This window comes from Eleutherodactylus coqui, chromosome 6 (genome assembly GCF_035609145.1).
Source record: "Eleutherodactylus coqui strain aEleCoq1 chromosome 6, aEleCoq1.hap1, whole genome shotgun sequence".
NCBI lineage: Eukaryota > Metazoa > Chordata > Amphibia > Anura > Eleutherodactylidae > Eleutherodactylus > Eleutherodactylus coqui.
This window is the reverse complement of record NC_089842.1, coordinates 92,810,993-92,823,473: the sequence shown is the minus strand read 5'-3', so window position 1 is coordinate 92,823,473 and position 12,481 is coordinate 92,810,993. Positions and strand designations below refer to the sequence as shown.

Genomic DNA, 12,481 nt, shown 5'->3' with positions numbered 1-12,481 from the left:
TTTTTTTTAATCCAACTAACCAATATTCCTTGTACAATACCATAGTAAGGGAGGGAAAAGTATCAGCTTTTGATTCTATATCTGATGGAGAGGGTCATCTTGTAAGTACATTTATAAAGTAAAACCTATTACTTCAATTGAAGAAGTCATGTACTTGTCTGCATTCTACGCATACACCATATACATACTGTATATAATAAAAAATATCCCAAGTATATTTAAGAAAACACACACCAGGCAGACTACTTCAGCTTCAATTTAAAGGCAGGATTTTGGAAACTCTACGGAGGACTATTGTTTAATGTTTTGCTCGTAGACTAATCCAAGATCTTTGAGCAAAAAAGTTCAAGAAGATCAGAACTATTAAGCCAATTTATTATGACCTGAGAACAGACAGAAAGTGATAGTCTACCAGTTCCAAAAAAAAAAAAAAAGTCTTGGCACCTTGGACAAGTATATGGGGCATGGTATTTTAATACGCTGGACAAGAAAATCAAGTTTTAGATGTGTGGTGGTGCACAGTTCCAGCCAAGTTAGTAAAGAAAATGAACATTAGCAGATGATTGGTGAACAGAAGGAAAAGCATCAAGTATGAGAACCATCAACAGAACTTGGTCAGTATCTGGATGATCGAATGTATGAATGGTTCATTATGGTGGCTAAAGAGATCTAGAAGACTTGTAATATTTGTGAGGCTGGATAGAAACAAGGCAGTCTGCTGGATTAATGTTTGGTTCAGTCACACAGGCACAGCATACCAATCATACATGCAATAGTTGACATCATGGTAGTTACCTCGCACGAGGACATCCTGACGAGAAGCCCTGCTACCAAGAGCATTGGTGACTTCGCATAAAAAGGATCTGTTCACACGCTCGTCTACCTCATCCACGTACAACATGTTGTCCTTTATCCGGACAGATGAAGGGAGTGGAGATCCATCCAGACTTTTTTTTTTTTAAAGAAGGGAGGGGGGTGGGGGGGGGGGGGGGGGAGGGGGGGACGACAAAAAAACGACATGAACTAAACATTAGTAAGAATAAATCAATGGCATACCAAGAAAATATGAATAGGTCAACTTCTATACATCGTTACGTCTAATTTGTACAATTTATGCATGCAATACTGAACACCAATTTGGATCATTACAAACCAACAGCCAGACTGGGTAAATTATACTAAGGGGTGCATATTTGAAACCCTCCTCATGTTTTAATAGACTGAAAACCTAAATTTGAGGACTTACAAAACCAACATCATTAGGAACATAAAAAGTTATCCCTGAGATTCAACAAGTTAACCCATTATGTTCATGTAGTGTTATTGATCGAAAGCAATCAGAAGCCAAAACCCACTAGAAAGTACAAAATTTAGAAAAATTACCATAAACTCATTCAACAGAAAAGGTTAGGTGACTTTACACAGGACAACTATTTGGGGGTAGGGGAGAAGCTTAGGTGTACGATTTCCAGTAATAACGGTCCCATGTAAACTCTGGATACGACAGGGTACTGATCGAGAAATTGCTCAGAAGTTACTTGGTTTCAGAGAGTTGAAACAAAAGACTATTGAAAGTCCTTGCTCAGTGTAAACAGACATCTTTGAATGACTGCCTGTTGACAGTGAATGGAGGTGGACAGCCAGAAGAGCTCGCCGGGGTGATCCGCCCCCCATTTAGTGAACTGACTATTGCCCCTGTGTGAAAGCAGAGTAGTGATAAGTCACTGGGACAATTGATAACCAACTGGCAGGAGTCAGAACACTGGCTCAAGAGGCCAATATACAGAGCTGCTTTATTGCCAGAAGCAGAAACCTCCATACATTGTGCAGGTGGCAGGTGGTACTGCAGATTCCTACTATAGTCATGTATACTTACGTCTTCCAAATGTATGATGTGGGTGGTGGGTTGCCTTTTCCATTGCAAGTTAGATAGACACCATTGCGATGCAAGTGCCAATTATCATCAAAACCCTCAATGGTAACCACGGGTTTATCTACAAGAATAGGGAGTTAAGAGTTTGTTTAAATAGCTCTACAAACAGGAGTAAAGCAAAGTGTAAACTACACTTTTTCAACAAAATAATGTGAGGGTACTTACATTGCACAGAAAATGTCAGTGGAATAGAGTAGTCTTCTGACTCATAGTTGATTACACAAGTGACCGCTGCCCCGTCAGCAGTCCATATGGGCATCATGAAGTACTGACTAGTTACAGTGTACGTTCCATCAGGGTTATTAGTGATCTTGGTGCTCCAATTACCAGGAACCGCAGTGTGCCATGTTATTTGGGATGGAGGCCTTCCATGGGCTGATGTACATGTAGCTCCTACTTGTTCTCGATCATCCCCCACAACCGTAGTGTTGGCTAATGCAGAATTCTGTGGCTTGGCTGAAAGTGAGAATATAACCAATTCTTATCTCTTATGGTTTTCAAATATCATAACTGGAAGAACAGAGTTAGATCTGCCTTAAAAGACTATAACATTTAGTGATGCCCGTTAATAGACTCTTTTGGCTAGCCAAATACATTAAAGAGAGAAGGTACTCTAACAAAAAAAAAAGTGGCTACTGGCCAACAGGTTGTTTATGCAACAGTCAACACTTAGACTACATTGTCTGTTGTGGAGCAATGATGCCATGCAAGTATTCGTACATCTCCATAAACAGACGGTAGCTTCCAAGTAACTATCACAGAATATCAAGTCCTAATTGCATTTAGTTCAATAGCAGTCAAGATATTAACATCCAAAATGTTACATCAACACTGGCCATTATGGTCTAAGTGATTATCTGAGGTTTACGGTTACCTGTAAAGAAAATAAAATAGGGTCAAGTATTTGATTGGTTCAATCAATCCCATAAGAGAATCATGCAATAGGTTTATATGTATATTATTCACCTTTGACAATCACAGTGGTGGTGGCTCTGGCATTACCAGCAGGAAAGGAGGTTACTTCACATATATACTCTCCTTCATCAGAGTACTTGACCGGTGAGATCTTGAGGACTATGCTAGTGTTGGATTGCTTCACTAGCTGGTAACGCTGTGTGTCTTTCACATAGTCACCAAAGTGTCCACTACTAGCCGCTAGACTCTCTGTACCGTTCAGCCACATGATCTGTGACACACGCTGAGAAGGATCTGTGCTGGTAAAACTGCATGGCAGAGTGATTTCGTCACCAATGTAAGCGGTCACCTTTTCCATTACTGAAACATCTTGGGCCTGCAAGACTGAAGAAGATAGTGTGATGAGAAGGGTGATAAGGAGAATGGAAGCAGAGAAGACATGCATGTTGAGAGAACACATACAGCCATTATTATGAGGAGATATTTTATAGTATGTATGTATGTATGTATGTATGTATGTATGTATAAGATACTCCCTGAAAAATGGTAAGCTAATAGAGAAAAGTGCATATATCCCATCCAAACCGAGGAAACACTGCAAGGCACCTGCTAAAACTAAAGCTGTGCCGCATTCAGTAAAGAGCTAGAACATAAAGAGCACTGTGACAACTCCATGCAACTATACTGCGTTATATCAGTCAGGAAAAGAAAATTGTTGCTGAACAATGTACACTCCATATAAAAGAAGCATCTAAAGCAGATCTACAGTGCCAGGACCCCATAAAAAATTAAAATCTTTTCATTTCTCTGCTTTGTCAACCCTGGTGTTTACAGTCTTGGTTCTTGTAATCTTCCTCCTATGTCTTGTTCATACAAACTTTTAGGTGTTTTAAGGTTGGTTTAGACAACAGTTATCGCTCAAAAAGATCTTTTGAGCAATTATCGTTGTGTGCTTTTACAGCGCATGGTGATCGCTCAAATGTTGGCCCCGCTTGTCTTCTGCACGGAGCGTCTGGCTGTTTTACAGCCGAGTGCTCCAAGCGGGGGATGCAGGAAACAAGCAGGGCTGCCCGCTTGCCTTCTGCATCTAGCTGTTGCCCGCTCTGAGGATGCAGAAGACAAGCGGGGCCACTTTTCTTCTGCATCCAGTTCTCTGCTCGGAGCGCCCGGCTGTTATACAGCGGAGTGCTCCGAGCAGGGGATGCAGAACACAGCTAGACAGCTGTGTTCTACATACCCAGCCTGTCTTCAGGGAGTGGGATACAGCTGAAACAATAGTATCAGCTGTATCCCGCTGTGAATTCCTGAGACAAATCATTGTTGTCTTTCAGCATGCTGCAAGATCAGCGACGGCTGAATAAAAAAAACTGCAGAATGTCAGTGCAGTTAGACAAAGATTATCGCTCAAAATGATGGCTTTGAGCGATTTTTGAGCCTTTACTGTTGAGGCCATACACAAGTTTAATCAAATCACTCAATGGGTATGGAGCCAACCTAAACATATACACTATGCACCTTATAAGCAATTATGGGGTTTTAGTAAACAAAGACAAAACTGCCTCAACTGCCAACTTGCGGACTAGCTTTATTCATTCTCATTTATAGCGTGCAAACAAGAACTTAGAGACATTTCCCCCCACCCCACCCAAAGTAGGTACTTTCCACAAACAAGATGCAGATCAGATTTATATGCATCAACCTTCTCCTGTTCTACCAACCAATACAAAATGTAATTCTCTAACCTTTAAAACACAAATGTGATGGGATTTCCCAAAGATTCCAGCATTTTGTCTTGGGGCTTGTTTACATGGTGACAACCATCGTTAGCATACAAACAACTGTTAGTGTCCTTTTACACAAAGCGATTGTTCAGGTTTGCAGTCGCTGAATCACACATGCCCAGCATATCTTTCAAGGACTAATGCTCAGATTATCGGTCAGGATTTTATGCAGTTTAAACGATGATCGCTCAGTGTAAACAGCAGCCGGTCAGTACTGAGCAGCCGCTGTGTTAAGTGAATGGAGAGGGGTGGGGGGAGAGCGAGGAGAGAAACCTCCTCCAGCTGCCCCGCTGCGAGCCAACGATACTCGCTTCTGTGCAGCCGCACAGGACAAAGTACACACCGGGACCAGTGTCGGGCATAGTTTGCCCGACATTCATTCCGTGTAAATGGGTCTTAAGTTAATGCAAAATTTAATCGGGCAAAATGTATTCAATGTAACGAAAATGTGCGTTAAATCGGTGCATCTGAATGCAAACCCATCGTGCACTATTAGTTTTCTTTTCGATTATTAGTTTAAACCAGGATAAAATCACTGATTCGCTACCTTTTCGCTGCGTGTAAATGCTCCTCACTCAGCGTTTCATATAGAATGAAACACTGAGCGATTCTCAGCAATGCTCTGTCTAAACATTTTGCACAAGCAAGTAGTAGTGACATCACCTGGTCGTGCGCTTGTTTAGGCAGTTGCCCCGTGTAAATTGACCTTAATGCCACACTTTGGCAACTGATCTTGATAAATTGTCTAGAATGTCACACTAATAATTTATTGGGCATTTACACCATTATATGCTATCAATACGGCAGGTGATTACTTCCTGACCGGTGGGCATCCAACCACCGATCCACAGAATGCAACCCCATTGTGTCCTCAGGTATGAGCAGTGAAGGATGTGCATGCCCACTCCATTTACTTCAATAGGACCTACGAAGATAGCTGTGTTCAAGTACTTGGCCATCTTAGACAGTCCCACTGAAGTGGCTAGAGCAGAGATGCACAGAAATACTCTCTGCTGCCCACACTTTGAAATGTGCCAGGACTGCATTCGTTGGCAATGTTCCAAGTGGTCAGACCCCCACAGTCAAGTTATCCCCCATCTTCCTGTGGTGGGAATGTCCCTTTAGGAGAATTTTAGGCGACTAACCCCTAATTAAAGATAAAGTAACTTCTAGAACATTTGGGGGTCAGTTAATGTTGTATGTATTGGCTGAGAGGTCCCGGAGCTAATTTGCAAGGTTTAAAGATATTCCAGGAAAGTTGAATGGCAACCAATACTTTTTAAAATGGGAGAAGCTCAAAGTTTTACCCCATCTTGAGAATGTGAATAATGTTCATTCGTTAAGTGTCTAAATTACAGAGTAGGTGCTTTAAATGCCTGATTGTAATGTCTGGACTAGAGACTTAGCACCATGTGGTTGTATACGTCTGGGTGGGCATGAGGAACACTTGGCGCCCTTGGTAAACACTAATTGAGCTCCTAGTCATTTCAACAATTATAGTTTTTGCAGAACTTTAAGCCGTCAATTTAAAGTTTGAAGCCACTTTAATAACTATATTAGGGAATTGCATTATGAGCAGTTAACCTAATATGATTAATTTGAGTCAACCCAGAACGCAATTTCCTAATTTGTAAAATTGCTCTAAAAACATGCCATCATTTTGCATTTGGCCAAGCACTGAGCGGCTGCCAGTGATTAGAACATCCACTTTTCTCAGCTTGGATAACCTTCTATATTGCAGGTTCCTTCAGTGACTCATTAGATGGTGATGGTTGCCCCTCTCCTCATCAAGGCTGAGGGCCCTCAGCGACAATCACAAGCATAGATAGTCACTCAGACTTGCTGCTCTGATCAATACTTTAAAATTGGCAATATGGTTGCCAAAGAGCACTGTACATACAATGTCACAACCAGCTTGCTCAGTGCACAATGCAAGACCGCTGCCAGGCCTCACCGAGCATCAAACATCTGGAAAGTTGCACCCAGGTTTGCATTTTTTTTTGGCCAATTTTTTGACAGAAACTGCACTGCCCTGTGGTCTAACTTCTGTGTCTCATTAAGACCACCAACATTTATATTGAATACCTGGAAAATATTCCCCACGTGTACCTTTACCAGGCTAAGCAATGACTTCTCCATAGAAAAAAAATGGAGTCACATGCAACTTCAAATGTCCTTGTGGCCATTATTCACCAAGGGGCAGACAGTCTATGCGAATGCCATAAGCAATCACGCAAAGCACTGGTATTATGTCCCATCTGTGCATATCCTTACGCATCCATTTGTGGATGTTATTGGTAGTTTTCCTGTAAGACAATTTGTATTTTAATTCCCTTATATCAAGACTTAGATGAGCACATCTGGACACACAGATAATCTTGCATGTATGCACATGTCTACATACAGCAATTATGCAGCTACACAAGCGGGCGAGGAGACATGTAAATGTACCCCCTCAGGGAACAGATCTGCATGTTTTATAGCATTCAAGTATTTAACTAAACCTGGCACTTGAACGCAATCGACTGCAGTGGGGGAAAGGGGAGGGGAGGGGAGGGGAGGGGGGGCACAAGCAATTAAAGGTTTGCAGAAAAGACTACTACTTTCTAGTTACCTTCCAGACTGCAACTCCCATCATGGTTAACCCTCCAGGAGGTGTTCTAGCTGGATCATAAATCATCTGCAAGGCTGCATGGTTCTAGTTACAATACCAGTCTAAAAACCTTCCAACACTTTCCTCTCATTCCAAGATATCATTTTATGACTATGCCACATGCCCTGCCCATAAGGCTGAAATTTTGGGACTCAACTAGATTTCTTGCTAATCTGGCACAATGCAAAAAATTACATTAACGGTTTTAACCCATGATCTCTCAGAAGTTTGTGTGCAGAAATTCTGTTGCTAGAGTCAGGAGGCTGCAGGTAAAGCTTTGATGCTCAAAAAAAGAACATTCAAATCGATTTTCCCCTAGGCCTACAACTTTGAGTTTACTATCTGACTAAATCACAAGGATAAGCCAGTTATCAGACCTTTGGAAAGTTGGCTGCTAACTCTTATGTCCACCATTATATCTTAGGAGCAAGCTTTCCCAGATCAGTCTAGAAATGCAGCCATAGGCCATATGGTCCTGTATTACCAGGTTTGCAGTTTGGGACTCTGGAAAGCTTGGTGATAAAGCTGTGTGTAGATCCTTATATGAAAAGTAAAAGGAGCACATCCCTGGGTGCACAAGTCTGAGGAGACTACTGTAGATCGAATGCAATATAGTGTGAATGGGAGTTGGGAGACCTCTGGATCATTACCTTAAGCCAGAGGTGTAACTTGAAGCTTCCGGGCCCCAATGCAAAACCTGTAACAGGGCCCCCCAACTATAAATGCTTTATTAATAGTACCGGGCTCCCTATATGGAGAAGAGAGGCCTTATGGGCCCCCTAAGGCTCCTGGGCGCAACCGCATCCCCTGTATCCCTGTAGTTATGCCAGTGCCTTGAGCTACAGTATATAGATTACACCTCTTTTATACACCCACCAGATAAGTATTTCCCGTTTCCTTGCCAGCATTCCCTAGCCCATCATCACTCAAGTCCAATCAATGTGCAAATCTACATGCTCTGGTTGCAATCAGTCACTGACCACAGGTCCAGGCAGAGGACTAAGCCAACTTATCTTGTGAGGTGTCCACTATGGGGGTTCTGCATTCCAAGGCATTGACACAGCCCAGGAATGCTTACATGACTCAGACTTTATACCCTCCTAAGTGCCCCAGCCCATTACCAGATTTAGAGCCTGCAAGTCATCCACTGCCAATATATATACTGATAGGTCATAAGAGTCACATAACAGCTGGCTGTAACTCATTGCTTGTCAACTATTTAGACAAACTACAAGTTCCAGCAAATCTACAGCTATCAGGACATGATGGGAGTTAAGTTTCCTCCTAGCTGTGGGCTCACAGGTTACAGAGTGCCATAAAACATAATCATACTTAAGCTTGGTTCACATCTGTTAGGGCTTCTGTCATAATTCTGTGTCTTTCTGTTTTTAGAGCAGAGAATTAGAAGAAAAAAAAAAAAAGTTGCTTTTCTCCCCACCGATTTCAATTGGGTGTGCTTTTAGTTGTTTTTACTCAAATCCAATTGAAATCTGTGTAGGGGAGCTTTTGTTTTTCCCAGAGCAGAGAAACTGAATTTAGGCCGGCTTCCCACGGCCGCGACGGTCTCCGCCGCGGAATTCCGCAGCGGAGGCCATCACAGCGCCCCCCAGAGACCCCAATACTTACCTCCGGATCCGGCGTCTTCCGTTCCGCATGACGCTTCGGCGCGCATGCTCAATAAAGCGCGTGGCGTGACGCACTGGACGCGTCATATGACACGCCCACAGTGTCACATGATGCACTGGCCGCTGGCGGTGGGCGGGGAAGCGGTTTCACGCCATCTTCCGCTGTGCTACAGCGTAAGATAGCGTTACGGACGGCATCCATTGACTGCAATGGAAGCCGTCAGCGCGTACACCCGCAGCAAATAGAGCATGCCGCGGGTGAGGTCGGGTGATTTCACGGTGCGGAATTCCGTGAAATCACCTAAGAGGTGTCTGACAACTAAAATGGCTACTCTTACACATCACCCAACTTTTCCAGATTAGGAAGAACGGTTAGAGGATCTGGGAATGTTTAGCTTGCAAAAAAGAAGGCTGAGAGGAGACTTAATAGCAGTCTACAAATATCTGAAGGGCTGTCACAGTGCAGAGGGATCAGCTCTATTCTCATCTGCACAAGGAAAGACTAGTTGCAAAAGTTGGCAAATTTGCCATTCATACTCAGTGGAAAGCAAATAAGATTTCCAGTATTTCATTCTGTGCAACTTAAGTGCAATACAAAAAGCATCTCTGTGATACATGAGCTCTGTACGCTGCATACATTACGGCATTTCATGCGCTCTCTGCTATTGATATGATAATGGCAGAATACGTGTGCTGAAAATCGTTCACAACACCACTTTATGTTCATAATGACTGGAAGATGAGGAGCATGTTACAAAATGTGTCTTCTACCTCTGATGAGTACAATTGTTCATGTAAATACAGAGGATCCGAAATGATCGACGCATCAGGCAGGTGCTTGCAAATGTACAAGTGGGGGATATCAACAATACAACAAACGTGGTTCATTGATACAAGCTCTCCAGCTCCCCCTACTACAGGAGCATGTCGTCTTGGGTGGAGCGTCCATATAGGCCATTCACTGAGCAGATCATGCTGGGAGAGATTTACTAATGCAATTACGCCTGGAGAGTTTTTTTTTTTTTTGCGCACAAAGCCAGATTTAAAGGAGGGTCACCATTAAGGAGGACTCGTTGCTTGGATTGTCCAGTGATGCCCACGTGGGCATTAGACTGCAATACCAAACAAGTGCAGTGTCATACTATTGCATAATGTGTGCCTGGTAGTCTGAGAAGCATTTTGGTCATCTTTGTCCAAGCCTGGAAGTCACTTTAATCTAGTCTCATGACTAGATGATGGAAGCACTTGTACCCTTAAAAGGTCATTTTTGTAGTTATTCATGCCACATTCTGCCTGGGATGACCGACTCTCCTTCCCCCACTTCCCAAGTGGTCAGATTTCATAAACTTGTTCGTTTCAAGTTCAATTCTTGAAGAAGTCATGAAAAAAAAAAACAAACAAAAAAAAAAAAAAAACAACTATTGGCACTGGCAGATTGGAGACTGGTTCAAACTTTTGAAATCTTGGCACATAAATGGAATAGTAGGACCAAATACTGGAGCACTACCCCATGAGATATGATGTAAAGGCCTCGTGTGCAAAAAAAAAAAATCTACATCCCCTTGCTCTACTTTTGAAAAATTTTCCCAATGTATTTTGTCTGGAAAATAAATAATAAGAGTAGAATATGGCCAAGTATCGTCTAAGGGTAGAACAGTTACATTTGCCACAGGGAACTGCCACACAACTACTTTCCATTGAAATGCATTAAGTTGCCTTCTCCCGATCCAAGCAATACTACCCTTCGAATCCCACCCACAGCGATTACTGGAATGAACCAAGAATGTGACGTGATGCAGTTTTTGCTTGCTGATGGGATGTACGACGATTGCCACTTTTAAAGTCAGATGGGGCAGAGGGGGCATTCTCTGGATCTCCACCTGCAGCAAGATCATTCTATAGCCCTAGTCTTGATGTGCCTGCTGAATATTTTAGCCCTAGTCTTGATGTGCCTGCTGAATATTTTAGCCCTAGTCTTGATGTGCCTGCTGAATATTTTAGCCCTAGTCTTGATGTGCCTGCTGAATAGTTTTGCTCAGTCTGTTAAAAACAAACAAAAGACCCAAAACATATAAGGCCTCCTTCGCCCTGTGTATTACACACCTGGTTTTCAATGCATGTGATACGCAGTGCTGACTCCCCATTGGTTTCCATTAGGGTATTCACAAGAGAACTTTTTTTTTTTTTTCCAAGCAATGCCTATTCACTGAATATTTGAAGAAAAATCAATGGGCTCCTCTTTTTTTGTGTGTGCACATAAAAAAATGCAAATATGCTGGGAATCGGTAGAGTTTTCAGCGAATACATTGCACATTCATGGTCGGTAATGTGTATATGACCATGTAAATGAGCCCCAAGGGCGGTTTTACACGCAAAAAAAAAAAGAAGAAAAAAACACATCATTCGAGTGAGAGTTCTGTGTAAATATAGCCACTAACAGGGCAACGAGTGAGAATTTGTTCACTAGTCACTTCATTTCGACCCATGTATAAAAACAGTCACTTTTTGATAAAATCTCCCCCCCCCCCCCCCCCCCTACACCAGACTAGAATTAGTCTTTTCACGAGTAGCCATAACTTTGCAGGGAGGTGTACGCTTCAGTGACCACAAACAATCGCCCTGTGTAAAAGAGCAGGAACAGTTTGTATTCTACAACTTGCAGTAGCTACCATTTCTAGTGATAAAAAAAAAGAAATATATTATAAAAATAGTTGTGCCTAGGGGGAAAAAAAAAAAAATTCAAGCACAACAGACCCTGAGGTCTGGAAGGAGGCTTAAGGGCATAATAAAGTCCAAAACCTCTGACCTCCCGGCAGCCAAGTCTGCTTGTACTCCAAACATCTGGTTTCTGTCAAAGGCTTTGAAATCCTTACATGGCATGAGATGGAGTTACTGTACAAACATGCCACAAGTCACTGTGTAGGTGAAGCTTAAAATGATGGCTAAAACTAAGTCCATCAGGATCCTCATACATTCCTTCAGGTTTGTTCCTGAGCAGGATATACTGTACCGAAGAGCACCTCATAACTCAAATATCTACCCAAGCAAACTCCTACATTACCAAATCATAAAGTGTAAAGTAATCAAAGTCCGCTTAAAAAAAAAATATATATATATATTTTTAAATATGTATCAAATTAGTATCCAGTCCTAGCCTTACAATCATCTGATGCAACAAAAATGCTGCTAGACCTCTGGAGGTCAACTCCACATCCTGATCCGATGGGCTCAGCTAGCTAGGTCCAAAACCATAGTGCTGTATTTATCAAACAGGAAAGCTGAAGGAACTGGTCTACTGCATCCCCATAAGGCTCAAAACTTCGGGGGTAGTTTATTAAGACCAGTATGTCATACATATAATCCCTGATGGAGTTAGATGAGATTAAATGAAGAGGTACAGGCCTCCTATCCTCATACATTTTGCACAACTTGGCCCAACTGTGCGAATACACAAAAATTTACGACGGCCATGAGCTGAAGTAGATTGAGTTTAATTTACATTTTATGGTTTATACTACACTTCAATTTGTCAAACTGGGTGGCCATGCTGCTTACTAACAACCACATTTTTTTT

General features: G+C 42.2%; 1 protein-coding gene across 2 annotated transcripts in view; it reads right to left on the bottom strand.

The window, feature by feature from the left end:
• The window catches only part of NECTIN2 (nectin cell adhesion molecule 2), an 84,843-nt gene that overhangs the window by 54,655 nt on the left and 17,707 nt on the right, over positions 1–12,481 (bottom strand). For both annotated transcript variants that reach the window (XM_066607179.1, XM_066607178.1), the window contains exons 2-5: positions 2,900–3,232; positions 2,099–2,389; positions 1,877–1,994; positions 796–947 (exon numbers count right to left, since the gene is read on the bottom strand). In XM_066607179.1, coding sequence (XP_066463276.1) covers positions 796–947; positions 1,877–1,994; positions 2,099–2,389; positions 2,900–3,232 — 894 coding nt within the window. The remainder of the gene's footprint in view (positions 1–795; positions 948–1,876; positions 1,995–2,098; positions 2,390–2,899; positions 3,233–12,481) is intronic.